The 27855-nt window shown below is 38.8% G+C and overlaps 1 protein-coding gene and 1 non-coding gene across 3 annotated transcripts in view; one reads left to right on the top strand and one right to left on the bottom strand.

The window, feature by feature from the left end:
- Positions 1-27855, bottom strand: part of LOC116431763 (protein trachealess) — a 231128-nt gene that overhangs the window by 121273 nt on the left and 82000 nt on the right. Inside the window, exon 4 of one of the 2 annotated variants that reach the window (XM_076365509.1) lies at positions 22255-22284. The exons of the other annotated variant lie outside the window; for it this stretch is intronic. Within the exon in view, the coding sequence (XP_076221624.1) occupies positions 22255-22284 (30 nt within the window). The remainder of the gene's footprint in view (positions 1-22254; positions 22285-27855) is intronic. 2 annotated transcript variants of the gene reach the window in all.
- On the top strand, positions 7804-7965 carry LOC116427343 (U1 spliceosomal RNA). The gene has a single exon (XR_004235062.1). It is a non-coding gene; the product is annotated as a U1 spliceosomal RNA (small nuclear RNA).

Below are 27855 nucleotides of genomic sequence, written 5' to 3' on the forward strand. Positions count from 1 at the left end.
CTGCGATGATTGTACAATTAAAGCGAAGCGTTGCGACTGAACTGCGTTAGAATTAAGCGTGCGAAAGAAGACGTCGATCATCCGCCGTGGGATACTCCCTTATTTCAGACTCAAGAAAGAAGACAGCCGACGTGGGATTATTTTTAAGTGCGATACCGACGACTGCGTTTAACATAAGGTTTAGAATAAGGAGGGAGGTCGGTGGAATTGTATTTTCCACCCACCTCTCAGGGTCCCTCGCAGCAACCTCCACGTGGTAGACCTGGAAACTAGTAGCGTCGCCGAAGAGTAGCTTCTATCGAGGGTGTTGCTAGGCCAATAGCTGCGAATTGTGTAAAATATGCCGAGTAGTTGTTCTGTAGCTTCATTCTCACTTCGCTCGTTTCCATCTATCCGGTTCGCTTGACCATGTTTGCAAGTGCATCGGGCCGTGTGACGCCGGTCGGTCTGCAGTTCACGTACCTCGGTGTTCGGCCTCGCGAGTAAGATCAAGACGGCCACACCGTGGGCCGGGTGGTGCTCGCGCCGACGACCCACGGCACTGCTCTTCCTAGGATCCTACTTCTTCGTAAACCGCCCCTAGTCCTGTGGCCTAGCCACAGGGCCGGGCGTTGGGAAGTTAACGGGCGCCTAAGAAGAGCACGTCGTCGTCCGCTGATCCGAAAGAGGACGAGCATCGTAACTCGGGACTGTGGTCTGGCCGGCTGATCGCGGTTTGCTCGCGTCACCCTCCTTTTTGAATCAGAGACTTCTTCTCTGATTTCTCCAATCGTCGAATCAAGGACTTCTTCCTTGATTCGCTCCCTTTGCTTCTTGGTCCGATAATTGCTCGGCATATCTGCGACCAGTGCGTAGTTTCATGCGGCGGAACTAAGTTAGAATTAAGATTGTATCCCCTAACTTTGCTTTGCTGAATCAGAGACTTCTTCTCTGATTCGAATGACCGAATCAAGGACTTCTTCCTTGATTCTCTCCCTACACTGCGATGATTGTACAATTAAAGCGAAGCGTTGCGACTGAACTGCGTTAGAATTAAGCGTGCGAAAGAAGACGTCGATCATCCGCCGTGGGATACTCCCTTATTTCAGACTCAAGAAAGAAGACAGCCGACGTGGGATTATTTTTAAGTGCGATACCGACGACTGCGTTTAACATAAGGTTTAGAATAAGGAGGGAGGTCGGTGGAATTGTATTTTCCAACCACCTCTCAGGGTCCCTCGCAGCAACCTCCACGTGGTGGACCTGGAAACTAGTAGCGTCGCCGAAGAGTAGCTTCTATCGAGGGTGTTACTAGGCCAATAGCTGCGAATTGTGTAAAATATGCCGAGTAGTTGTTCTGTAGCTTCATTCTCACTTCGCTCGTTTCCATCTATCCGGTTCGCTTGACCATGTTTGCAAGTGCATCGGGCCGTGTGACGCCGGTCGGTCTGCAGTTCACGTACCTCGGTGTTCGGCCTCGCGAGTAAGATCAAGACGGCCACACCGTGGGCCGGGTGGTGCTCGCGCCGACGACCCACGGCACTGCTCTTCCTAGGATCCTACTTCTTCGTAAACCGCCCCTAGTCCTGTGGCCTAGCCACAGGGCCGGGCGTTGGGAAGTTAACGGGCGCCTAAGAAGAGCACGTCGTCGTCCGCTGATCCGAAAGAGGACGAGCATCGTAACTCGGGACTGTGGTCTGGCCGGCTGATCGCGGTTTGCTCGCGTCACCCTCCTTTTTGAATCAGAGACTTCTTCTCTGATTTCTCCAATCGTCGAATCAAGGACTTCTTCCTTGATTCGCTCCCTTTGCTTCTTGGTCCGATAATTGCTCGGCATATCTGCGGCCTATGCGTAGTCTTATAAGGCGAAACGGTGTTAGAATTTAGATTCTATCCCCCATTTTGCTCTTGCTGAATCGGGGACTTCTTCCCTGATTCACCTGATGCTCGAATCAAGGACTTCATCCTTGATTCACTCCCTGTACTGCGATGATTGTATAGTGTAAGTCATACGTCGTTTAACCTGCGTTAGAATTAAGCGAGCGAAAGAAGACGTCGATCATCCACCGTGGGATACCCCATCATTTCAGACTCAAGAAAGAAAACAGCCTCCGTGGGATTATTTTTAAGTGCGATACCGATAAATGCGTTTAGAATAAGATGTAGAAATAGAAACGGAGGTCGGTGGAATTGAATTTCCATCCACCTCCCTGTGTCTCCAGTCGCAGTAACCACCACGTGGTAAGACCTGGGCAACTAACATTATCCCGAGTAGAATATTTTCTGTGAAGAATTATGTTAGACTAATTGGCTGCGATAATTTTGTAAGTTAAATGTAAAGTATGCAATCATCGACAAGTATTTAGACAATATTTATGGTTTTCGTAGATGATAAAGAGTGTTGTTTAACTTGTGTACTTTAAAGTATATTCACTATTCTGGTGTATAATTAAAATAAACGGAATATCGCTAACTTTTCGAGGCCTAAGGCGAGGGAAATTGTTAGATGGTATATATTCAGGTTATGAAATATGCACTGTACAGGTTAGTGGTTAAAAATTTCATGGAAAATAATTTTTAAAATTTATATGGGACAACAGCTTTGATTTTTCCAGATATATGTCTGAACTTCTACGAGTCTTCCGAGTTCCCCAATAAACATTCACACATTGTCTCGTTGTCGCAGAAATGGTCGAAGTATAACAATACGTGGACGACAAAGAACGAATGTTCATAAAGACTGAAAGGCAGGGAGTTGAAAGACATTGGTCAAAACGCGGACAGTGGGATCGAGTTTACGCGAACAGTTCGTCGTCGATTAAGTCGATGACGCGTGGATACGTGGCAACACCGCAAAACCTCGGGTCTGCCTCCAAGGGTTCTTCTTTCATAAATCAGAGTGTAGATATCAATCGTTTAAAACGAATAATCACATAAGATGTAAATATACGCGCGTGACGGGCAATAACGAGACACTTTCTTAAAAGAAAGCCATGTTACACAACTTAAACCTGCGAAAATAATTTACTACATACAAGGACGTACACTCTAAAACATTTTAAGACGAAAGAAACTGCAAATTACCGTATCACGTGTCACAATATTTTATCGTAGGCATATATTTAATAATACTTTTTACAAAACGTACCGCGTGTCGTTCACTGATGGACAAGAAACTGGACTCGGCGTTCTTATTATTCTTTTTCTAGACGTTGAACGGCTCGTTTCGAAAGACCGTGCGTCATTATTTACGATACTGCCTCTATTTAAAATGATACCGCGGCTTAAGACGCGAAATTTATAACCGCGAATGCGCCATATGCGTTCCTTTGTGAACGGAGAAATGTTTCTGGGAGATATCCATAACGAATACGCGGCACTTGTAATTCATGAGCTCCAGTAACATTATGTGCTAAATATCTCTTGTTACTTTTTCCGCCATTATACGACATTGCACCACTTCTGGTGCAGTATCACGCGCTCGTAATGCGCGGTTAAGCAATTATTATAAAATTCGTGTGAAAATTATAGCGATTTGCGTACCGTTCCGTAAAATTTCGAGAATCATTTTTCACATACAATACATAATAATAAACACAAAATGAATACGAAACGGTGTAATGAAATTTTGTAAATAGTGAAATATGTGAACTTCTATAAAAAATCAGTCTTTTTATTCAATTAAAAATAATTAGAATAATGATGAAATGAAATACAGAACTGAAATTGTGCAGTTAGTTTGAAACGCAAATTTACTTTGTCATTTATATAATAAAACTTTTTCTATTTCTAATAATTGAGATATTCGACCAAAGATGTATGTTAAATAATTTTCTACTAGGTATTTTTCACTGAAGTTGTACAAAAATAAACATTTTTTGTGAGAAATCCAGAAGAATTCAATATTTAGAAAATTGTCAATCGTACACAAGAGTTTTACTATAAGAGAAGAAGATAAATATTTGAAATATATTTTGAGATTCGAAACACAGAAGACGCAACACTGTTATTCTTTACATTAGAACATATTTCACATTAGAGAATTTCACATGGAACTTCAAGGAACGAGAGCTTCAAATGAAGAATGCGCAAGAAGGGAGATAACAAGTATGTAGATTCACCCTTGAGCCAATACAATATTTACAAGACTTTCAATGTTTCAGTAACGCAGCGGTGTACTGTATTATTTATGCGCCATTGCTTATGAATAACTGCTTCTATCTGAAACGCATACGTATTCCGACCTAAAGTAGGATTTATATCGCAACTATTCTTTTTCCCGGACTACCAACACGTTCGTATCTTTTGTCAGAATATGGTAGTTACAGAAATTCTTGTCTTTTCTTAGAATCAAAATGAAGAATAGCCTTTTTCCTTAATGTAATCACCAGAAAAGTAACTCTGTATTAGATACTAATAATAGTTTGCATATTATTAAATCCATTTCTTTACTAACTTCGCAAAGAAATATCTGTTATCCTGTTTGTAACTAAGAAAGAAGAATTTAGGAGTACATCAATTTGACCCAGTTGGCAATTGTAATGTTAATGCACTGACCGCCACGGTGGTCATCGATAACCGGAATGTCCAAATTACTTGAAAGCAATTATAAAAGAAAACTGATGCATCAAACTACTTATGTAGTAGCTAAATAATAATGTAACTCAAAAGCTACGATACCAAATCACTGCTAACTAATTCTAATACAATTTGCATTCGCTACGAAAGAACAAGCAATATTATACAAAACGCTAAAAAATCTCGTGACGGTCGTTTTCAGTGATTTTGCTGAAAACAGGGGACAAGAGAAACTTAGAAAACGAAAGATCAGAGCCGAATGCAACTGTGTCCGAAAACGTAGAATGTTTCCTATTACTTACAGTATCAACGATAATAGAAAAATTTCTAATTAAGCTGACACGAGTAATTGTAAAATTCATCTACAGTAAGAATTTTGATACAGACGAGTTTAAAGAATTGCGTTTGGTAATCGATATGTTCTAAATCCTCGTAGCGGTCAACATGTGGACTATGTCCCCTTGTTCAAAACTCATTTCGACAACACGGGAATGACCCAGCCCAAGGGTAGCCGACATCACGCAGGGAATCGCGGAACCGTCGAGCCCGTCAAGCACCGCGTCCTCGGTTCCCTGAACCCATCTGATCGCCATCAGAATTCACCGTCCTCCCGATTCCCGGCCGAGTGATTCTCGTTTCGCGTTCATTTCCTCCGGAACGGCCGAGCCGTGCCGGGCCGGGGGATCGGGCATAGCGGCGGCGACGTGGCTCGCCCGCGCAGGATCCCGTCCCGCGGCCGAGACGGAATTTAAAAGCGGGAGAAGGGGCCTCGATCTAACGCGCTTCGGCATTTGAAGCGTTCCGTTTAATTAGCGCCGTGTGTTTTCTCGCAGCTCGTAAAAGGAAGCGGGCGATTGCCGGGGCCGCCTCTCCGGGCGCGGAACGAGCCTGCGGGAGGGGCGCGGAGGCACGGCGAGAAAAAAATTTCCAGCCATTTCGCAGTAATTAAAAATGTTGTAATAAAGGCAAAGGAGGTTCCTTTAATTCGTAACGGCTTATATTTATTGCGTCTCGCGACTAATAATACCGCCCTCCCTCGTCGCGGCACAACAGGTCGGCCGGCCGCGCCGCGCGCCACGCCTCGGGATTCTATAGTTACGCGCTTAATTACCCATCCTGATATACGGCGCCGATCGAGAGCGTTTATTAATCGCGGCCTGACTTCTTTCTCGCCGCGATATCGACGGGGGACTCTAATGAAATCCCATCGCGCCGGAGCCGGCAGGATCGCCGTGGATCGCGATCACCACGCCGCGTTGCACCGCGTTGCGTCGATGGAATTAGGGGCACGCGGGGAGATATGCTTGTTTTATGCATATTGATCGTTCGCCCGGTAAGAAAAGCTCTTAGTCAAAATACGTACGAAATTATTAAGGTTTTTATTGGGCGGACGTAGACGCTCGATGACTACGGACGTGGCACACATGTAATTAACGTGTACATGCGTTTTAACCCCTCACCTTGGGATAATCGAGCCGGCCGTTGATGAAGATTCCAAACTGAATTTAATCAGCGTGAATATCATTTTTTCCACTTTCGCCCGGAGTCACGTATTATCGTTCTGTTATCAGTATTTCGATGAATGCGAATTTCTGATTAACACGGAATACCTTTTGGTTTTTAGGTTTTTAGGCATTCGTCGGGGATGGTGTTATATTAATGGAGATTGGTGTGGGGTAATTGTACGGTAGAAGATGCGTTCGTTGGACCATCGGTCAGCCATTTTGGAATTCATGTTTGGGGGAGTTTGGTGATTTGATGTGGGAACACACGGTGTATGTTTGTTTAATTTTTTAGCTTATGATCTTTGGAACATTCAAAGTATTTCGTTCATTGGAACTAGCTTGAGTAATTTATTGGAACAAGAAGACAAATTTCATTTTCGATCTAAGTTTATTTTGAAAATTCACGATAAATGATATTTAATTTGTATTAAAAAGAATTAACTGGCATCTATATTTCTTAACAGCAGTTTGAAATTTGAAAACATAAATTTTTTATGTTTTTTAACAGCAGTATGATTTCTCAACAATTCTACCTTAAAATTATTTAAATAATGAAGCTTCGTTATAGTATATAAATAATTTTCCTTTGACCATGAATATTTATAACGACATTTATAATAAAATGATAACATTGATAGTAACAATATTAACGTTTTAAGGTAAATTATCGCCTTTTGGATGTAACAGTTATTGAGAAATGTAACTAACGGGCTATAAGCAGGTAAAATGTTAACGATCGCACAGTAACACATAATGGCTAATAAACCTCCGTGTTCGAGCTGCGCTCGTTACACCGTACTGCATCATAAAGAAATGCATAATAGAATTGTAAATGTATGGAAATGCTTTCCCGAGCTTTTGAGCTGGTGCCGACGCCAGGCGACACGCATTTTTCTCCGATTGCATGCTTAGTTTTGAATAGTCCACATGCACGTCGTACCTTATGCGTCGAGGAATAATGTACGCGTATTAACACAATGCAGAATAAAGTGAACGACTGAAACGGATTGCTGTGTTCTCAAAGAAACAGGCTCTCAAAGAATATGTAAACGATGGAACGTTCACGCACATTTCTTCCGCAAGAATGTATAGTCACTACTGGTCGAAAAGTAAGGTTAAAACAAATTATTTGGTTGACAGATGTTATCCGGCTTTCTTTACTATATTCTTTGATCATAGAATTATTTTATTATATTCTCTGACAATTTAGAGAATAATGTGACTCCCATTTATCGAGACAGGAATGTTAATTTATCTTTTCATTCTCTTCTGTAATTTACGATGTGTAGAGAATTAAATAGCTATAGCGAGTTACAACAGAATTATTAAACTCTGATGACTAATACAAATTTAGGTAGTATTTATAATTTGTATTTATTGGCTGAACAAGCTTACGATGTGTTTCCTTATCTAAAGTATATATTACTTTGTGATTAAATGAATCATTTATATAATTATTGTTATTTCGTGGAGCTCATCGTTTTGGCAAATGAAAGGCTGAAATATGTTTATTATTTATAAACGTATAACCATAATTTAGAATAATTTATAGTGTTCCATCAATTTTATTTGAAATCTTGAAATCCGAATATATAAGAGGCAAAAAGAATTGCAGCTACCCCTGTATTAAGGGTAAATGGTTCAGGAAGTCACTGTTAGGGTACGTAAACGATGAAGTTCTTTCTCGCAGTTAAAATTGCATAGTGCAGTGCTCAAGTATCATAGAGAAGGGAAAGGTGGCATACTTACCTGGCGTAGAGGTTACCGTGATCATAAAGGCGGTTCCTACGGGGTGAGGCTCTCCCATTGCACTACGGTTGAGCTGACCTCTGCGAATATCCCTAATGTGGATATCTCGGACGTACAATTTTTGTTAGTCGGGACTGCGTTCGCGCTCTCCCGGATAAATTAATTACAAAAATTAACTCTTACTGCTCTATCCAAGGAAAACCTATTAATAAACATTTCAATAATGCGACTATATGAACATCATAGAGACATTATTATGATCTACTACTTAGGAACACTTTTATTGACGAACGCCAACAATTGTTATAGTTATTGAAACATTTATTAAAAAATCCTTAGTTATTAGTCAAAGATTTTCGCAACGACCTATAGATATAGTGTTAATCGGTTGAAAACTTCAGTATAAGGTATACCTTTGATGTTGGCCCTTCTTATCAGTCAATAAATTTTCAAATTTTTAGTAATACTTATTTCAACTATGAGACAATAGAATACTGGTTAAATGTAGATAAAACATTGTTAAAACTTTCCTTATAATAAAACAAAAGATATATCTAAATATCCAACAGCTAGAATAAATAAAAATAAAAACAATATTTTGTATTTCTTATATTTCCCCAGAGTTGAGCCCTTTGACTGATAAGTGTCAAATCCATTGCGCATAAGCATACCCTGTGTTGTTTAAATCATTTTCTAAACTACTCTTCAGGCATTCGTTCCATCACATCCGGTCTACAGAGCGCAATTTAGAAATCGCCATCCAGAGAACAACATGTTTCGTCCATTACCATGCAAACGAGAATGAAAAATGAAAACGAGAGGAAAAACGGGGGGTACGCAATTCCACGAGACATTGAAGCGTTCAATTTCTGGGGATCCGTCGAGAAACGAACAAGAGAAAAGAAAGGGAAAAGGAGAAAACTCCCGCGATTTGTAAGTAGAAGATAACATCAGCTACAGGGTTTGAATGTTTAATCGTCTGTCAAATTCACGGTAGGCAGGCTGGCTATCAGTTCTCCCTTCGGTAAGGTTTCAGGCACGGTATCGATGGGCACTGAATATGCGAAAAGTTTCCATTCGCCGACCAGGAGAGGAACGTTGCTTTTAATAACCATTAATTTCAATGGGACCTTACGATGGCGAATCGCTATTAAGGCGAGGGCGGCGCGCGAGCGAGAAAATAGGCTGCATCTTTCAAAGTCTCGTATTTTCCCGATAGCACACGGGCTGTTTGATCTGTTGGCTACGAACGGAGGGGCACGGGGAAACTCACGGTGTAACCGTATGTATTAATTTGCCGAACAGGTTCCTCTCGTGCGCAGACTAATTTGTTTATGGAGTATCGAACCACACCGGTGGAAATCATAGTAACAGGTGTTCACTGATTCTTCTGTGCAGGGTAACTGTTATCTGAAATTGATATCTGGGAGGAGGTTCCGCATGAATATTGAGCAAAGAGTAATTTATTTAGTGGATGTGATGATGAATCGTTCGTTATTCTGTTCTAATACTGTAATTTTGTTATATTGATTTAACCTATTCTTCAGGGTGTTCGGTTGCTAATGTGAATTATGGTTATTTGAATATTTATACAGTAGTATGTTTTATAATTAAATCAAAGCGAAATCAACTTAAGAATCTTTTTCTTAGCATTTTCATGTTAGCATATACATAGAGACTTTTGACAAAAAGTTAAGAGAGTGAAAACACCCCTCGAAGTTCAGGGTTGAAGGTATATTTTTTACAATATCTCTAAAACTGGGGAGTATAAAACACAAGTTTTTTTTAATTGTTCGCCTCGGAATGTATAATTCAGATTTCTTTTATACATTCCGTACTTTCAGAGATGTTGTAAAAAATGTACCATCAATCTTCAACTTTGAGGGGTGTTTTCACCCCTTTAAAGTGTATGTTATCCGATAAGAAAAAATACTGTTGGTTGAAAAGGTCCCTTTGTCAGCGTTAAAGTGGAAACGCAAAAATGTATCGATGAACGAAGAAAAGAGTATCAATGAAGAGGAGAAACCATACTAATGAAAACAAAATATGGATCCACACAGAACTAATCGAACTCGTGACGTTCATTCCGTCAGGATAATTCGCCTCAATTAATCGAGACACGGGACCGTCGACGAGAACGCCGAACATGAAGGGCAGAAGGAAAGGATAGGCAGCCGCCTAATCTGCATCAGCAAATTGCTCTGAGAATTGACACCGTGGATTTTGCCTCGCCCTTCGAAGCTGCTACACTTGACATCTCGTTTTAAATCAAACTGTCTCGGCCAGCTCCTTAGAGGTCCCTCTAGCGCCTTCCGCAACAGGACACGAACTTGATGCATACATTAAGCAGCTTTGATTGGGAAGAGTTCCCTGGACGATCCGACGCGACTCGACTCGACGGTAGCGAAGTAAGAACCCCGCTGAATCTTTTCCATTGGGGTTGGCTACTCTGACGGGGACACTTAATGCATCAACTTCAGCAATCTAGGGATTATATTCGAGGAATAATCTTCCCCTCCGGAGATCCTGACTGCGTGATGTATGATCGTCGACGGCGTGCAATTGTTATATCTCAGAAAAGGATTTATCACGGAATTTTTTATGTTTGCAATTCCGATTGCAATTTTTCGCTGAATAATTTATTTAGCTTGTGCATGTGTAATTTACTGTTATTGTCCTTAGAATATTGAATCTGAATAATTTCATTCTTTGGATTACATTAGAGTTGGAAAAATACCAGTGTGAAGAACTAGTTATCTGTTGTATAATTGGTTTACATATTGGTGTACATACTCTGGTTTACACTTAATGTATTAAATAAATGAAGATTGATTCTAAATTTTGTTCTGGTATTTATCGTTTCGAGGCTTATCTGGTTACAACAAATCTATTGAGATTTGTTAAGTTAGATATATTACTGTTTTATATTGCGTAAATTGTTTAAATTGTCTAATGCATTTATGCTTTAGAGAATTTTATGATAAGGTGTATATGAGATTCTATATTACTCAAAATATTTCTTGGATATGCTATTGTTCCTATTTTTCGATTATCAAAAAACGAATTTGATTTCATGGATTTATTTAAATTTTAATTGATATTGAGGGTTTTTACTTTATGATACTCTGGAATACCGCGTTACAACGAACACTTTGAAGTAACGTTAACACGAAACGCTTGTAACAGGTATTTACGGAAAAGTTCCGCTATAAACGCCATGAGAATGTGTATGTATGAAAATGAGGTACAAATTCAAAGCACAATATCTGTCGTCTTCACTGCAACGTATAACCTTGCTGAAACCGAATTGCCGATATCCTTCTACCCTCTAATAGCGCAATTCTTGTCACCCTTTCCCGTTGTCTTTTCCGATCGTCAACCAATTCTGAAAGCTTTTCGATCCAACCTACTGCTGATACTTTTTAACTTACAATCGTTAAAAGGTCGATCAGGATACAACGATTTATGTTCTAAAATAATACTAGATTGCGTATTTCTATACAAATGAAAGTTTCTAATGATTAATTGATGAAACAAGAATTACGTATAAGTGTAACATATTAATAAATATACCTTTTATTCGTTACAGAAAAGTAATGATTCTATATTCAGATTTGTCAAAACTTATATTTTTAACTATTGTTTATTATGCCTTTCTTTATTAAGTGGTTTCATTTAACGTTAATCCACTAAGAAATATATCTGAATTTCGAAAGAGTATGCTATTTGATTATCTTAATTATTTCTATTAATCTTAGACTACCATACAATACTTTTTAATGCATTAACAGACATAACCTAATTTTACGTCGTTTTATATTTATTTACTACGAGATATGATTTTATATTTATATTAGAATGGTATGTATACATTTTTAACCAACCTCTCCAAAAATTTGCAACCATCGATTCGTTGTAATGTTCCCTCGCGAACCGAAATCCGCGTGACCACGAGTATCGAGGGAGAGCCGACGAATCTTCGTCGAATAATCCGCAGATGTCGAGTCTTGGTGGGCCGTCAAAGCCGTGGCGAATCGCGTCGTTTGAAGACTAACGACAGTTGCGGATGCAGAAGTATGCAGCGCCGCGGATGTAAACCTAACCTCGTAACGACTAGCTATTTGGCAAGGGACGCGTGCTCTCGTGAGTTTAAGCTCCGTTTACATCGCAGCTGCGATACTCGATAAGAGCGTCGACGAGAGCGAAGTGTAGAAATATGTCCCGGTGTTTTATTATGAGAACGTTAACGTTAGAACAACGAGTCAAGCGACGATCATCGATCTAAGTGTTAGTGCGTGGTATTTTTGTTCCGGTCGCCTTGGTAATGAACGTGGAAAAATGAATTGACGAAATGGTTAGTAAATGTACATATTTATATATGTTAACACTAAACGTACCGACATTTTGTGTATGACCGTAATCAGTCAAAGAAGTAGTTATAATGGTAAATGAGTTAGACGATAAATATTTCTTAATGTAAGTAGAAGGAAAGACAAAAATTAGAAAACTGATCAATCGGATAATATAGGAATCGATTTAATGTTACGCGAACGAAGAAAAACGGGGAATGTTAAATCAAATTTTCTAACCGGTCATTTGATCGTACGCGGTACGTTTAGCGTTGAATAACTGAAATTATGCGATTATCGCAGCTCTATTATAGACGCGCCAAATAAAACTATTTTGAATAGCTTTCATCGATTTTATGGTCGATGCAATCTTCTGGTACCAAAGCTGTTTAGTATTAACTTCTTTGCTGGTAATGACGAGTAATTCGACATTCAAGTTCACTTTCATTTCTCAACAGTTCTTCGTTTCTATCGTCTGGAATCGCGTTTTATGAAAGCTCACGTTTCGAAAGTGTACAACTGAACACTAGCTTTATGGAAAACGTCAATCTAACGTATATTGAATTCTATAAACTTTTTATGTCACTGATGCAATTACAATTACAGAACATTAATTTTCCTAGGAACAATAGATTAATCTTCTTACAATAAACTTCCGTAAACCTACATGAACACATTGTGGACCAGTCATGAGATAACTCGTGTTGGCACTCGCATTTGCTATTTCAATGTTTGAAACGCAGGGCGATATAGAATATCGCGAAAGTAAAATATTCAAAGTTATACAAAAGACATGTCCAAAATTTCAAATCAATTAATTATATTTAAATAAAGTATATCGAAGTTGCCGGTCAACAATGTGTTAAAAGGTTGAAATAGTTCTACTATCAGCTGCGATGTAAACGCAGCCTAAGGGCTGCTTTCCTAGGTTGAACGAAGGCTAGGCATCGCGGCACGTTGCGATGATCGGGTGCGGAGGGGCCGAGGGTTCGAGGCTGTTATGGTCAGGGATTACCTCGAGAAAAGTTGGGGTTCACTCCCCCTTGACCGACACACTTAGAACAACAATAATTCAGTAATCCGCGCGGACCTGCAGCCCGGGCGGCAGCGCCGATGAAAAATGTAAAAATCCGGGAAACCGCTGCCCCGTGACAGTTCAATACATTTTAAATGCGTTCCGGCGCATTTGTGGGATACGATAAGCAGCCCACGGATAACCGGAGCCAGCACGGCCACCCCAATATGTCCGTTATTTATTGTCAGATTTATGGAATAAATGAGTAGCGCGATGCTTTCCACGGGGTGAACGCGCGGACGCGCGACTAGGTTCTATTATTAACGCGCAGACGTGGATAAGTATAAATATAAATAAATAAGTGAACCCGAGGAGAGGCCTGTGAATATTTATTGCGATTTCTCGATGCGAATCGGTCTGATTTGATTTTCTCCGGAAATGCGAGGACTTTGTGATGCCGAAAGTGATCGTATTCAGGGGGGATGATTCTTTTTGTAAAGGTGTTAATACGGTGTTTGCTAAGTTCGTTCTTCGGATTTTGTTGTTTGTTGATTTGGAGAACGTTTATAGTTATTCGAACGATTTAGAATATCAGTTGTTGCACTTGAAGGGTGAAGCTATTTTATGTGGTAGTATTTCGTAGATGGAAACTGTTTATAGGTATTAGGTAATCTTTTTAACTGTTTAAAGCTAAACAGAAGTACTATATGTTGAAGTCAGCATAAATAATTTTCTTAAAAGAGTAAACATTCTTTTTATTGTGCAGTGATTTTAGTTTTATATATTTTAAATATCGGTTGGTACATTTAAATTTTGTTTAACTTTTATAGAATAAATTAGATAAGGTAAAAGATATATTTTTGACATGAGAATACACACAAAAAAATTATAAATTGCGATAGAAGTAATAAAATATCGATAGAAAATAATTTCATGTATTATACTTTACTTGTGTCAATTGGATTGCTATTTGGTATAAACGGGATTTCTGAACTAAAGTCCAATCTTTTACAAAATTAAAGAAGAAATTCAAAAGTTTCGTTAACAATAAAACGGTCGAATTTACTCAACCATGTATTCCTTTCCGCAGTATCAATGAAAATAAACATATTTAATATAATATAATTCAACTTCGATAAAAAGAATCTGAGATTTCTATTTCATTTATAAAGAGTTCGTACAACTTCTTCGGTGATTCGCTCGATCAATCTAAAGACACAATGTAGAGTTCCTATTTCATTTTCTTTCACACAAACATTCCGTTCCACGCGCGTTTTGGAACACGGAAATATAGTTAAAGAAATTCTCTCTAAAAAGAGCGACTTAACAGGGCACAGAGTTTACGTTGCCGGCGTTGAGTGGATCCTAATAAAAGACCATAGTCGGCTTATCGAATCTTAGGGTTTGCGGTGGCGGAGGAGTGTTCATAGCCTGTAGCCATTTTCACCCCTCTGTCAACCTTCAACCTACGCTCCATTATCCTAGCCTTCCATCGACGAGCATTATTTACCTTCGGCTTCTTGAGAAACTCGTGATACCACGACACAACGGACTTTACAATAGAAACGTAAAATGAAAATTTATGATCGATTAATCGGTGAGTGAAATACAGAGTAATCAAAACAAAAGTTGATTCACGGGAAAATATAATTGTTTCGAAAATTCTTGATTAAAGCATAGTTGAGTACCAAATTTCTAGTAATATACAATAGAATACATGTAACTGTACAAAATTCGTCCGCCATTTTAGATAGGAAAATATAAATATAAATTTATGGTTGCAAAATTAACCAATGTTGTTTCAGTAGCACTTTTCGCGTTTATGAAAATATAAATAAAATTGAAAAAGAAATTTCATTCAGTTCTTCTATATTATATTATACGTGAGAACTTCAGATAAAAATGCACATGAAAGTGATTTATCTTTCTTTAAACAAAATGCAAAATGTTGATCGTCACAAATATGTACCTATACGACGCATCACTGCTAAGAGGTCACTTGATGATTAGGCTGAGGAATTAGGCTGATCCATCAGTTTTCATTTTTTCTTCTGCTTTTATTTCCTAATTCCTGATATTTTCTATCACTAATTTACTGTTCGTCGATACGGTTACACGTAACCAGTCAAACTATAAAACTGTAAACTAGAAATACACCTATTGCCTCTGTGATGTTCCGCTAGACATCAAATCATCTCTCAACTGAACTTACAAAACACTTTAACGAAAGTGTTAAATCAGAGTTAGTCGATAAACTCTCACATAGAAAACCAATTATAATACGAAGAACGAAAATGATTCCACACTAGCCCAGAATTTCATCGTTCCCAGCCTCGCGTGACGAATAATAGGGTACCTACTCTATTGCTCAGAAGAAGAGCTCTGCAAGCAATGCGGATCTAATTGGACAGTTTTCATTTTTTCCAATCTCATTTTCGATACTACTTCTACTTCGCTATTCGTCAATCTTGTTACACGTAACCAATGAAAACTATCAATAAAACACACAGTGAGAAACTTCTCCCGAGCAACGCATAATAGGTGTAATAAACAGGAAAAGAATGGAATTGAAGGAAGTCCCCGATGATGATAGATCAAAACGGCGAACCGGTGAGATGAGGGGAGAATCGGAAAAAAGAAAGAAGACAGAGGGGAAGGGGGCGAGAACGGTGGAGTGGGAGGTTTAGTGGAATGCCTTTATACGCCGCATCTCTATGAGATTCTTTCACGACACGCCGATTTAAAATGCCTTTTAAGACTCTCGTAGGGATTGGCGGAATTGTGCCGAGCTGAATCGAACGTTGAACTCCTAGACCCCCCTGATGCTCGGTAAGTTGCATTCCTACTTTTCCGCCTTAATAAGAAACCCGACGTCCCGCGTCTATACTTATGCAACGAACCGTGGACAATTTGACGGCCGTTTAAAGGAGCAATATCCGATTTTACCTCGCTCGCGTGCGAAAAGACCCGCGATTTCCGCGATTTCAATCACCGTCACGACGATCTGTTCCTAACTCAACGCGTTCCGACGTCTATAATAAATAAAGAAAGTTGAATGATACAATAACGCGTCGATAACGTTAGCCGGAATGGTTGTTACTAAAGAGCAACAGTTAGTCAGACGGATGTTTAGGCGAGCTCGATGCAATCGATCAGAGATAGTAAAGTTGTCAGTTGTAAAAGTAAAACCAGTCGTGGATAATAGGTTTTAGAGAATTCTGGTAAAGAAAGTGAGATCGTACATCTGGTGAACAAACGAGTGAAGTTGTTTTGATTCTACTGTTGGAAATCGCATGTTGAGTGTTGTTCAGTTGACGTATTCTTTTATGAGTGAATGGTGGGTGTGCATTGTTCCTGGGCTTTGGAAAGAATGGATGATGATAGTGTTAGTCATAGTGGCTATATATCGTGATTATTATAAGTTCATGCAGCTTAACATTATTCTGGTCGAATAGGTTGAAAAATATTTCTTTCGTGACATTTTAGAAATTGTTTTGATCAAAAGTTTGAATCAGTATATTCCACAAAAATAAAATAATTGGGCAAGATTACTTTATGTTTGGCTGAGTGTTAATCATTCTTTTTGCTCGAAAGATCATTATGGTCACAGAAATATAAAATTTTTAGGATTTTTCTTTTCTTTTGTGTGTGTTTTCGTTTGTTTGCTGTATATCTATATTATAAAAAAGATTATTTTTAAAAAGACTGCAGGCATATATTTCGAATAAATTATAGTGTATTAAATATAAGTATGATAAATTGTATTTATTTTATTAATATATAAAGTAAATTGGAGTTATTAATGTTTTGCTTCGTACATATTTTCATTAAGGTAGACGAATATATTGTTGTACCAATAGAAAGTATAGAACCCATAGATCATATTCTACAGAGAATATAGAATGTACAGCGTATATTGTACAGAAAGCATAGAATACATAGTATGCATTTTATAAGAAAGATATAACATATAGCTGCATATATTGCATCCAAAGAATACAATTCATAAACCATAATATATACACTATATAATATACAAAACCTGTACAGCCATCAATATAAAGAACATAAAGACACTAAAATCTAAAAGAACATTCTATTTAAAATTCTGCTCCAAACGCATAATTAAACACTGCAAACATCACTAACCGTGGGACATTAAAAGTAACTTTCCAAACTTCATAAGCTTCGTTCCTCTTACCCTGTTATCCTTAAATACTGTCAGCTCCGTTACCAACAAGCTTAAATCAATTTCAACTTAATTGCCCCCGAATATAAAAAACAAATTCGAAATTGCGGGGAGAGGCTGAAGAAGGTGGGAGGGAAGGTGGAAGATTTAGGGACAAAATGAAGCGACCGACGACCCGCGGAAGGCGAACAAGGGGTCCAAGCGGTCCTCTGGGAAACAAAAGCGCTCGTTTGGCCGCATTATAATACAACGACGGTAAACATATCCCGGCAACTTAAAATCGCAGTCGACGGCTCGCTGCGCCGCTGTTTTGCAATTCTGTTCTGCACTTCGAATTTTTACATAATCGGGTCTCAAGGCCGGATAATATTTATACGATAATTGACGCCGACACGTCGCTCGGAATTACTGTTCCCGGCCGTTGCATTATGGAAATACATAAATGGGGTGACCTGACGGAATTCTCTGTTACCATCGCTTTCAATAATTTTTGCGTTCATTTGATAGCTGTGCACGAGAAGGTGAGCATTCGCGTAATGTGAAATTTATGATGATTCGTATAACGTGAGTTTATGACAACTTGTAATAATATTGGCAGTCCTTGTGTAGTACAGTGGTTACTTAGTACGGTAACAGCATAAAACATAACCTGTCACATAGGTTACAAAAATTGAATAATAACTGTATAAAATATGCAATTTTCACCTCTATGTTATAGTGTACTGTATATTTAGACTAAAAATTGTATTATAATAATATGTTAATGTCCTGCATAATGATTATCGTATTTTATTTTTCTAAATACGACATTGTGAAAATAATTTGTGATAGATCGACGTGTGAAGATGTACGGGGTATATCTTCCATGTCGAAGGGTTTAACCCCTTGTCCTATGATTTCTTTCCTAATCGCGCTGAGATTTGTTATTAATAATTTATTTAAAAGCACAGGATTCTTAATTCATCTATATACACGTTTACTGTAGAACATATCAATTGACAATATCAAAACAGTATTTAATTTGAACAGAAAACAACTAAGTGATGCTCAATTCTTTCAACTTCCATTTGAGAATTTCTTCGCGAGTCTGTCTCAATATCACATGATCAATCCAAATTCTTTGTAATTAATAGTTTATTGAAAATCAAGAGAAAAATTCTAGGCATGTCCTACGTCCAATATGACACTTGGTAAATAATTTCATCAGTACTTAAGGATGCGGACCTAACCAAGATCGTTAGAAGGTTTTCTACGTAATCTTCTAGGAAGATCTCCTGAATATAGCTCACTCGCTCCAAAATATAATAATATTTAATCTGATTTCACAAGAACTGACTAACATTTACTTTTCCTAAAATCTATTCGAAATCTTCACCACGAATTTCAAAAGTTATCATAAGGCAAGGGATCAATCACTGCACGAATAATGTCCCCATTGAACCGGTCCATATTCCCATTGAAACGTTGTGGCATCAAGTACACGTGCACAATAGTGTCCACATTCCGACAGGGTGGAACCGAAGCGTGGATAAGACGGTCGCGCTCGTGACAGCGGTGGTTGCGTAAGCCCACGTAATGGATCGCGGTCTGCGGGACTCGTTTGAACCGTTCATTATGGAGATCCATAGGAAGAACGTTATGCGTTCATATTATGCACGATGCAGACGGAATTACGTGTTGCAGTCGTCGCAACGGCCGCGCGCGTAGATAAAACGCGAGGCGAGAAGTTTCGGTAATGGGCATTATTATCCGCGCGATTATGGCCGGGCCGTACCGTGTCACAGTTTAGTTCCATTTACATTGTTAATAGAATCATTATTAGGTTATCGTAGCGATTTATCCGGCTAATTGGGCCCGATGTTCTTCGGCCCTGGGAGGAAAAGATACACTGGTCAGGTCGGGCCTCCTTCGAGCGCCAGTTAACGCGGGGCACCGTCCTTCATTCCGGCCCGGGGAATATTCGGAACGTTATTATCTCTCTGATACGGCCAGCGAAATCATAGAGTAGCGAGGCGGTAGAGCGCGCGCGCGCGCGACCGCTTTTTAAAAAAAGTTAATTGTCGAGCCGCGGAATAATTACTTTCTGGCTCCCCCGTCTGTGGAGTCCCTACGCGATTCTTACCGAGGAGAGGACGGTTCTTGATCCTACGGTTCATCCTGACGCGATAGCGTTCGCCGGTTCGTGTGAAAATTCCGAGCTTTCGATCTCTCGTTCTAATTTTTATTCCATGACTGTGATCAATAGGGCGGATTTATCGTTAATTATTTAGTAGGAAAGTAGGAAAGGTTAGAAATTTAATGCTTGTTCTGTGTTTACGTTTACTTTGAAGGTTAACGGTTTGACTGAATACTCTTAGCCGAAACGTTTTGTTGCGTATCTAAAGATCTGCGAATTATTTTAATTTATAGAATTAAGAGAGCCGTAATTAATCAGTTGACTGCGTTACGGGTATACCAATGATAGTTACATTTAAAATCAATTAAAACGAACTTTTATTAGTTTCTTATTTTCTATTTTTCAACCATAAATGGGAGTTGTAAGTGCTATCATCGAACTTTTAATGTGTTAAAAGACATTGTAACTATCGAAACATACATTGATTCGTTATTACAAGGTGAAGGAGGAAGGGAATGAATTTTTTAATTTCTTAAAACCGTACAAAACTTTTCGAAACACGATCTAAAATTGATTTGAAATGTAATCAACAATCGTGGAGGGAAATAATAGGAGACACAAATCAGCATAGCTGTTGAACATTTTACATTGGAAATTAGTCTGAAAATGGACATTAAAAAATTATCTGACATTTTTACAAACCGACGACTACTTACTCGAATCAACCACTTCATTTGTTTATGGATCACTTGCGCGAAAAGGCGACTATTATTAAATTCGTTATCCCGCGGTCTACACGCGTGCCTCAGAGGCAATTTGCATGCGAGCAAAAAATTTGTTCGACACCTTAAAAACTCCGGGCGTCATTTACTCCTCATTTTCGGCCGGTCCAAGTACGGTTCGAGAGCGTTTATGTACCTCGGCCATTCACGCAGCTACGGAATGCCTGAAATTTTCGTCGAGTCTGCGAAGGATTATATTTCAAAATTTTGTTCGTATATGGAACTATATTTTATAATAATAATTATTATCGTTTGAAATTACATAGTTTTAACAGTAATCTCTGAACATTTCATTGAGAAATTTCTAAGATGTAGGGGTGTATAGTAGGCTGCGTGAGAGGGGCTTTCGAAAACAACATTTTTAATTAAAAAAGGTACAGATTTATAAACATGAAAATGTTACAATTAGAGAATCTTTGAAAATTCATTAAATATATTTTTTGAAAGAATAAAACAATTTCATACAAAAGCATATACAGTGAATATTGGATAATTGCAACACACTACGGGACCGGAAGGTGGCAATTCTGAAGAGGTAGAATCGAATCCACCCTAAGAAACGAAGATTTTAGTATGGCGGACGTAGAAAAGGACAACGCGAGTGAAAGTAAAAGAAAGATTGAGATTCGAAGCGTTCGGCCAGATTAAAGGCTCGCGATGAACTTGAGACTTTTAACTTAGAAATCAAACTTCTTTAGTTTTGATTTTAGACGAATGAAACTTTAATCGCCATGTTTGTTATGTTTTTCTGATTGGAATGACACTAAACATGATAAAAATACGAGCATAATTGCTTGTATAATAAACGATTGAAGTTTCGGATATAGAAAACGACAGCGAATCGGAAAGAAAGAGACATTGAAATTGTCGAGTTCGACAATGGTTGGATCATGTTACACCATTCAACTCTGGCTGGTCGTTGAGCGCTGTGGTGTGTTGAAACGAACCTAGTAGGGATATGGTGGGGATGGCGATGCTGCAATTATGAAGAGGTCCACGATGTTGCAATTATCCAATGTTCACTGTAGTATAGCAACAGTTTTATACGGAGTCTAAAAATAAATTGAAACATAAACGTTGATGACACGTTGACACATAAGGGGGAAATTGATCAAAAAGCTTAATAATAAATAAATGACTTTAAATAGCTGTGGTTACCATAAATTTAAATAATAATCCTTTTAGACGTATAATACTAATAATGTGCTGTAAAGACAATGTACCTTAAAACTACAACAGACTCTAAAATGACGCAGGATTACGCCAAGAGCCGTTGAATTATTAATAGTAAAACGTTAATTGTATGGAGAACATAATTATCATTTCCTAACCAAAATTCTAACGTTGCATGCACTGGCCGCGCTTTTGTAGTGAATTTTCCAAACGAAAACTCTCATAAGTATACAAGACGTTTTAAACTAATGAATAATGATTCAACAACAATGATTTTTTATGTTCTATAACTTGATTGTAAAGAAAATAGAAGAAAATGAAAGAATATAAAGAAGTCAAAACATAACGCGTCGTCGAGAGAAACTGAAGATCTCCCTATTCAGTTAGTGACATGTGAACGCATTCGAATAAATATTCGAACGAATATGAATATAAAAAAATATAAGACAGAACTATGCCATTGATACTGAGCAACAGATTTTGAAATTTCATACAACCGAATGACCGGCATTTTTTCAAAAAATATAAACTACAGCAGGATCACGTTACTAGCATTAAACAAAAAAAATTAAAAAATAACAAGACTACGTTACCAATATTCATCTAAAGAATGTCAAATAAGCAGGACTACGTCGCCACTCCCGAATACATTAACTCCCACCTAATGTAACATAAACCAAACTTGGAAATCGATCACAAAAAAGAAATACTGAGAAGAAAAATGGCACTGAAGAAAAAAGGCGAAAGAAAGGGTGTCCAAAGCGGAGAGAGCAAGAGACAGATGACATAGCGCATGCTTTCGGACTAAAACTAGCATACCTTTCGAAAGCGTAGTGTCTCTCGTCAAATCTGTAACACATAAACAAGCATCGTCACTACACGGCATTAGTGCGTGGACACGGCACAAAGAGGGTCACTCGGAACAGGGGGAGGGAGGGGACAAACACGGGTGGGGGTGTGGAGGGCGCGGCCGACCCGTTTCATAAACTAGTTTCTCCCGGGCGAGAAAGGAGGAAAGATAGAACTGAAAGAAAGCACGAACGTGGATAACAGAGAGGGAAGGTTGCTCGGGTCGGTAAAGGACGGAGGGAACGAGGAATACGAAAAGGGGGATGGTGGACAAAGTGAGGGGTGGCTGGGAGGAGGACGCGTCCCGGGCAGGTGGAGAAAGGAGCGGGGCGGAGGCTGGAGGGTGGGGGAGGCACAGCGAAGATTATTTGAGCCGGTAGACGGGTAGTTTGGTGCACATAAGTAGTTATACCTATAAGTAGACATAATCATCACCAGCGTAGGTAGGCAGACAGGTAAGGTTAATTCCCAAACCCCGTATTATGGTCCCCGAATCAACTTTTCCATAGTATAATAAGCAATTTTATGACGTGCACTCGTAATTATATTGAGATTAGATAAGACCAGGCCCGTTTAGTCCGCCGGGCTGCTCCTCGGAACGGGAGGCATTGTTCCACTCGAAGGATTCGAGTGTGCGCGCGTATATTGGCGCTGCTGTCGTGTCGCGATTTTTTGTTGGACCGGATTTGTGTATCTCAATTAGGAATTTGTTGCTTTTTGTTTTTTGCTTGCTTCGACGTTAGAACTACTGAACGGGTCAGGACGAGTCGTATTAAAATTTTTGTTTTAGAATTATTGAGATTACAAAGATGTTTTTCTTGGGATATTGGTTTTTTGTGAGAATGTATAATGGAAGTTGTGGTAAAGTTTATAGCATGCAATGTTGTGATTCGTAGTGATTGAAAATGGAATTTTTATGCTGGGTAACAATAGACTTATTTTATTAAATGATTTTGTGGTGTTTTTGGGGGTGTGCATGTGTTGCTTTGACTTGTTGGATGTTTGTTGTAAATATGTAGTGAATGACTTGTGTACCGAGCATTGCCAGCATTATTGTTGCTTTTTATTCAGCATTGTTTACAGGAGTATGCAAATTTTCTTTCTGGATATCCTCAAATTGAATCTCATCTCTAGTTAATCACAATTGTCTTTTTTGCATACTTATATGTAGTTGTAGGATTCCATAAACCTCCTTTATAGGCACCTTATATATATCTACCCTTACCATAACCAGTCAAATAACTATTTATAAAATATAGGTGAACAAGTTATATGATAATTTCTTCTTAGCACAAACAAAAACAAAAGAAAAAACAAAAATTGAAAAACTGATTAATTGGATAATACAAGAATCGATATCAAATTAAATGAACCATAGAGAAGATAGTGTATCTTCAGTGTTGACTGGTCACGAGTTAACTCGTGTTTGCACTTGCATTAGCTATTTCCATTTTTGAAACGCAGGACAATACATAATATTGCGAAAGCAAAATATTCAAAGTTACATAAAAAATACGTTCAAAGTTTCATTTCAATGCATTATATATAAACAAAGTATATCGAAGTTTATTTAGATTGTTTCACTTTCATATTTCATTATGGAATAGTAACCGGTGACATTGGATAGCTACTGCGTGAATTTGCCGCTGAACAAAGTGTTAAAAATACCGAGCAACGTGTTCGAATGCATCGTTCGCGCATTCTTCGCTTTCGTATCGATCCGCGAATTCTCGAAATCAGTGTGCGTTCCGGTAATCGAAGCCAAACGGGGTTGGAGTGGCAAGGAAGGAAGAGAAAGAGGAGGAGGAGGAGGAGGAGGATGCGGGCGAGTGTACGCTCGGGCGTGCAACTTTTTGCCAGCCGAAACTCAAGTTCACGACAAACAAGCTCCGCTTGACACGGCACATTTACAATGCTATTTTTCTCCTAAATGGAACTTCTTCTGATATCGCGATCGAGAACCCAGCTTTGCGGCCGTTTTTCCGATCCCATCGAGCGAACCGGGTCCGCGGGTCCGGAATGTCGGCCGAACCGATAAAAACCGAATCAAATATCTACCCGTTCGGGCCCGGGACCACTCGACTAATGAAAATACCCATTGTTACTCCGTTGGTTTTGCGCGGAGAAATTTTGCGACTCCAGTATCCCGGCCTCGTGCGGCATTTCACTGCCGGACGTATTAGGCTGAACACGTAATTACGGCGTTTCTTTACGCGAGTCCCGCCCTTCCATCTGGGCTCCGTGTACTTTTCCTATTTCGGCTCGGGCACCGCTGATTTAAATCGGTAAAAACCGCGACGATGCCCGTGATTTTTCGGGACATCGAGCAATTCAGGAACCGATGACCGGGATTCTTTCTCTTGAATGGCAACAGTTCTGCGCGAGCTTCGCGCGAGAAATATTATTTGTTTCAGGCTTTCACGGATGGGAATGCCATGAGAAGTGTTCAATGTTTTCGGGCGTAAGCTGTGTCAATTAGAAATTGTTTCCTGAGGTTTTGATGGTATTGCAACTGGCACCATCAGGGAATTTGAGGAGTCATTGATATCGCGACATAATTTTTAATGGACACGAAGTACACCTAGGAACTTTGAACACGAGAAATATTATGTTCCCTGTTGCTACTAGAGTAGTCTTTTATTATTGTCGATTTTTTAATTAATAGTATGAGTATGTTGGAGTAATATGTGAGCTATTGTGAAAATCTTATTTACTTAGTCATTTGACTAGTAGAAAGCGATTACGTTGTTGACCTTGATTCGTCTGACATGGTAGATTCTTAAAAGTGCTTTATTCTTGGTTGCGTCGTGACCCCTTGCTGTTAGTAACGTGAAAAGTGATTGGTAGAAGTGAATATTGTTTTTCACGTTCATTAATTATGGTCAGTTAATAATATGTATTTATATTTAAAATCGATTTTTCGTTCTCTCGAAGAATACACGATTTAGTGTTGTGATTCCGTTCCAGCGGGGAAACGATACGATTAGAGACATGGAATGATGACTGGATATTTGATTATTGATTGATGATCGAAATGACGCGACTAAACATGGATCAAAAGTGGTTCATCTGATTCGGAAACACGAAACTGTTTTTTAGTTTTAATTTGATAGAGGAAGATTAATGGGCCAATTTCTATATTTAAAGAGTTTTGTTTTTCTATTTTGCAGGTTTAGTCGCATTTAAGATTGAGGTTATTAGCGACAATAAATTTAAAATTCAAAATCGTAAATCAAGAAGATAAGTAATTTCTATTGATTACTGTAAATAATAATATTAATTAACAGATAATTTCTTACATAATAATAAATATCCCACAGAAGAAAAAGTACCTCCATTCCTATAATGAAATAAAGATGCCTAGATTCTAAATAAAATAACGAATACTGAAATATTTGATTTCTTACAATTATTTATACAACAATGCACAAATAGCATTGACTAAGATAATGTAACAATGGAAATAAAGAATACAATAAAATCTTTTAATAATGGTTTCAATAAAATTTCATTTATATTATAAAGTTAACAAAACCACAAGTACACATACTTATCGTCAATTGGCTGCTTATTCATTGGCACCAAAAATTCATTGACATTTACTCAAATAAGGTTTCGTTTGCCATGTTTATTTCTCTTTCGGTGAGCACCAAATCAAATACATGAAAGAATGCTATAGACCAACCACTGTTTCTAGCTAGACGTGGTCCAGTAAAGCAATTTCAGTCGCATTCTTCACGCGATTGTGGAACTTGAGCATAATTTGAAAATCGATTTTTCTGTTTCCTATTCACGTGAGAAAACCGTGCGCAGAAGACTCCCGGATTCGTTATCGATTCTGTTTTCCGACACGGTGGAAAGAAACGACGCTCTCTACTGGGACCGTCGAGGACCGCGACAGCCGCAGTCAATTACCATTACGGGAAATTAAATCAGCAGTGCTTCTATTTACGCAGCCCCTAATGCCGTGTAAATTGACCGACTATCGAGATAACGCCGGTATCTGGGCGAGAAACGGAGAATCTTTCCGAAGCGTGTAAAAGAAGTTTTGTGAACGACAGTCTCGAGGTTTCGAAGGCTCTGACTAATTATAATAATAAGAGAAATAAGGAAGATAATTCCTATATTGTAATAATAATATAAGAAAAAGTGTATTATATAAATAATAAGAGTATAAGAGTATATATATTAAAATTATTATTATTTTAAGAATAAGAGTATATAAATAATAAGAAAAAATCTCCTAAACTAAACAAAAATTTTACTTTCGTAATCTACCAGCTTTTTCTAACGGCACAAAAGTTGCGTAGGTTCTGTGTCTATAAAAGATACTGTTTTCCCCGGAATCTACCGAAGACCGTATGAACTTTTTTGGTTACCGAGCAGTTTAGTGATCTAGAGTTAAAAATTACTGGTTTACATTGAATATTTAAAACAAACATTCGTTGTCTTATGGCAATTTATTTTGAGGCCTTAATTTGAGACCAGTATAAGTTTTAATCTTTACAGACCCTTCATTTTGATTTTATCTACGAGTGATTGGTATTTTTGGTTAAATACTGCATTACCCTTTTCCGACTGGAGTTAGAAAAGAATGTTACAGGACATTAGTATAACGAATTCTCCGATCACAAAAAGCCCGTTGGACATATTAGAAAAGTATCAGTCGCGTGAATCTCCAAACCGATCCCGTAAAATCGTTAAAATTTGTTCGCGGGCGAGCGTGGCTGCGTCGTGAGAGCTATTGACCTCCAAAGAAACCAGCTTCATTGAAGGCGAGGGTCGATACCGCGGCGGAAGAACGTGAAAACAATTTGAATCGCGGCCGGTGCATTCATTTGGGATCGGTTTTGGAACGGTTCTCCCTGATCCGCATTTAAGTTAGCCTCACGTTCGGCCGCAACACGTGATCCAGCTGCTCGAGAGGAATCCCACGTATCCGTGACGTCACTCTATCTCCGCCGCGAGGCAACCTGCACACCGATACCAGCGCGAGACTTCTGTCTAGTCACTGACTTATTAGGAATTCCGCTCGACCCACGTGCAGAAATTCGGCTGCGCCACGTGCATTCGCCGGACGCACGTTCTTATAATTTGCGAGACGTCGCCGGACTGCTTAACCCTTTATGGATCTCCGGTACACGTGGTGCGCCGGTGACATCGAATGGTCCGGGCTCCCGATACTTCCGAACGTTCTTGGTAGACAGAGGGTGCGAAGGGAATCTTTTAACCTCTTACATTACGATACTGTTGCACTTGTTGGAACCACCTATTGTTAACACACTGTTGACCGGTCACGAGTTAACTCGTGTTTCCACTTGCACCAGCTATTTCAATTTCTGAAACGTTGGACAATATAGAATATTGCAAGTATGAAATGCTCAAAGTTCGATAAAAATTCATATTTTCATCAAATATTATAGTTAACAAGAAATATAATAATCGAATGACATTTATGCTTGTTAAACTGTATTTGAAATCTTTACCAGAGGTTAATTAACCTCTTTCCCTTATTTAGGAAAATAGATGACTATTGTACTTATTGCTTTTAGATAGTACCATCGAGAGGTG

The sequence above is a fragment of the Nomia melanderi genome, chromosome 3 (genome assembly GCF_051020985.1).
Source record: "Nomia melanderi isolate GNS246 chromosome 3, iyNomMela1, whole genome shotgun sequence".
In the NCBI taxonomy this organism is placed as follows: domain Eukaryota; kingdom Metazoa; phylum Arthropoda; class Insecta; order Hymenoptera; family Halictidae; genus Nomia; species Nomia melanderi.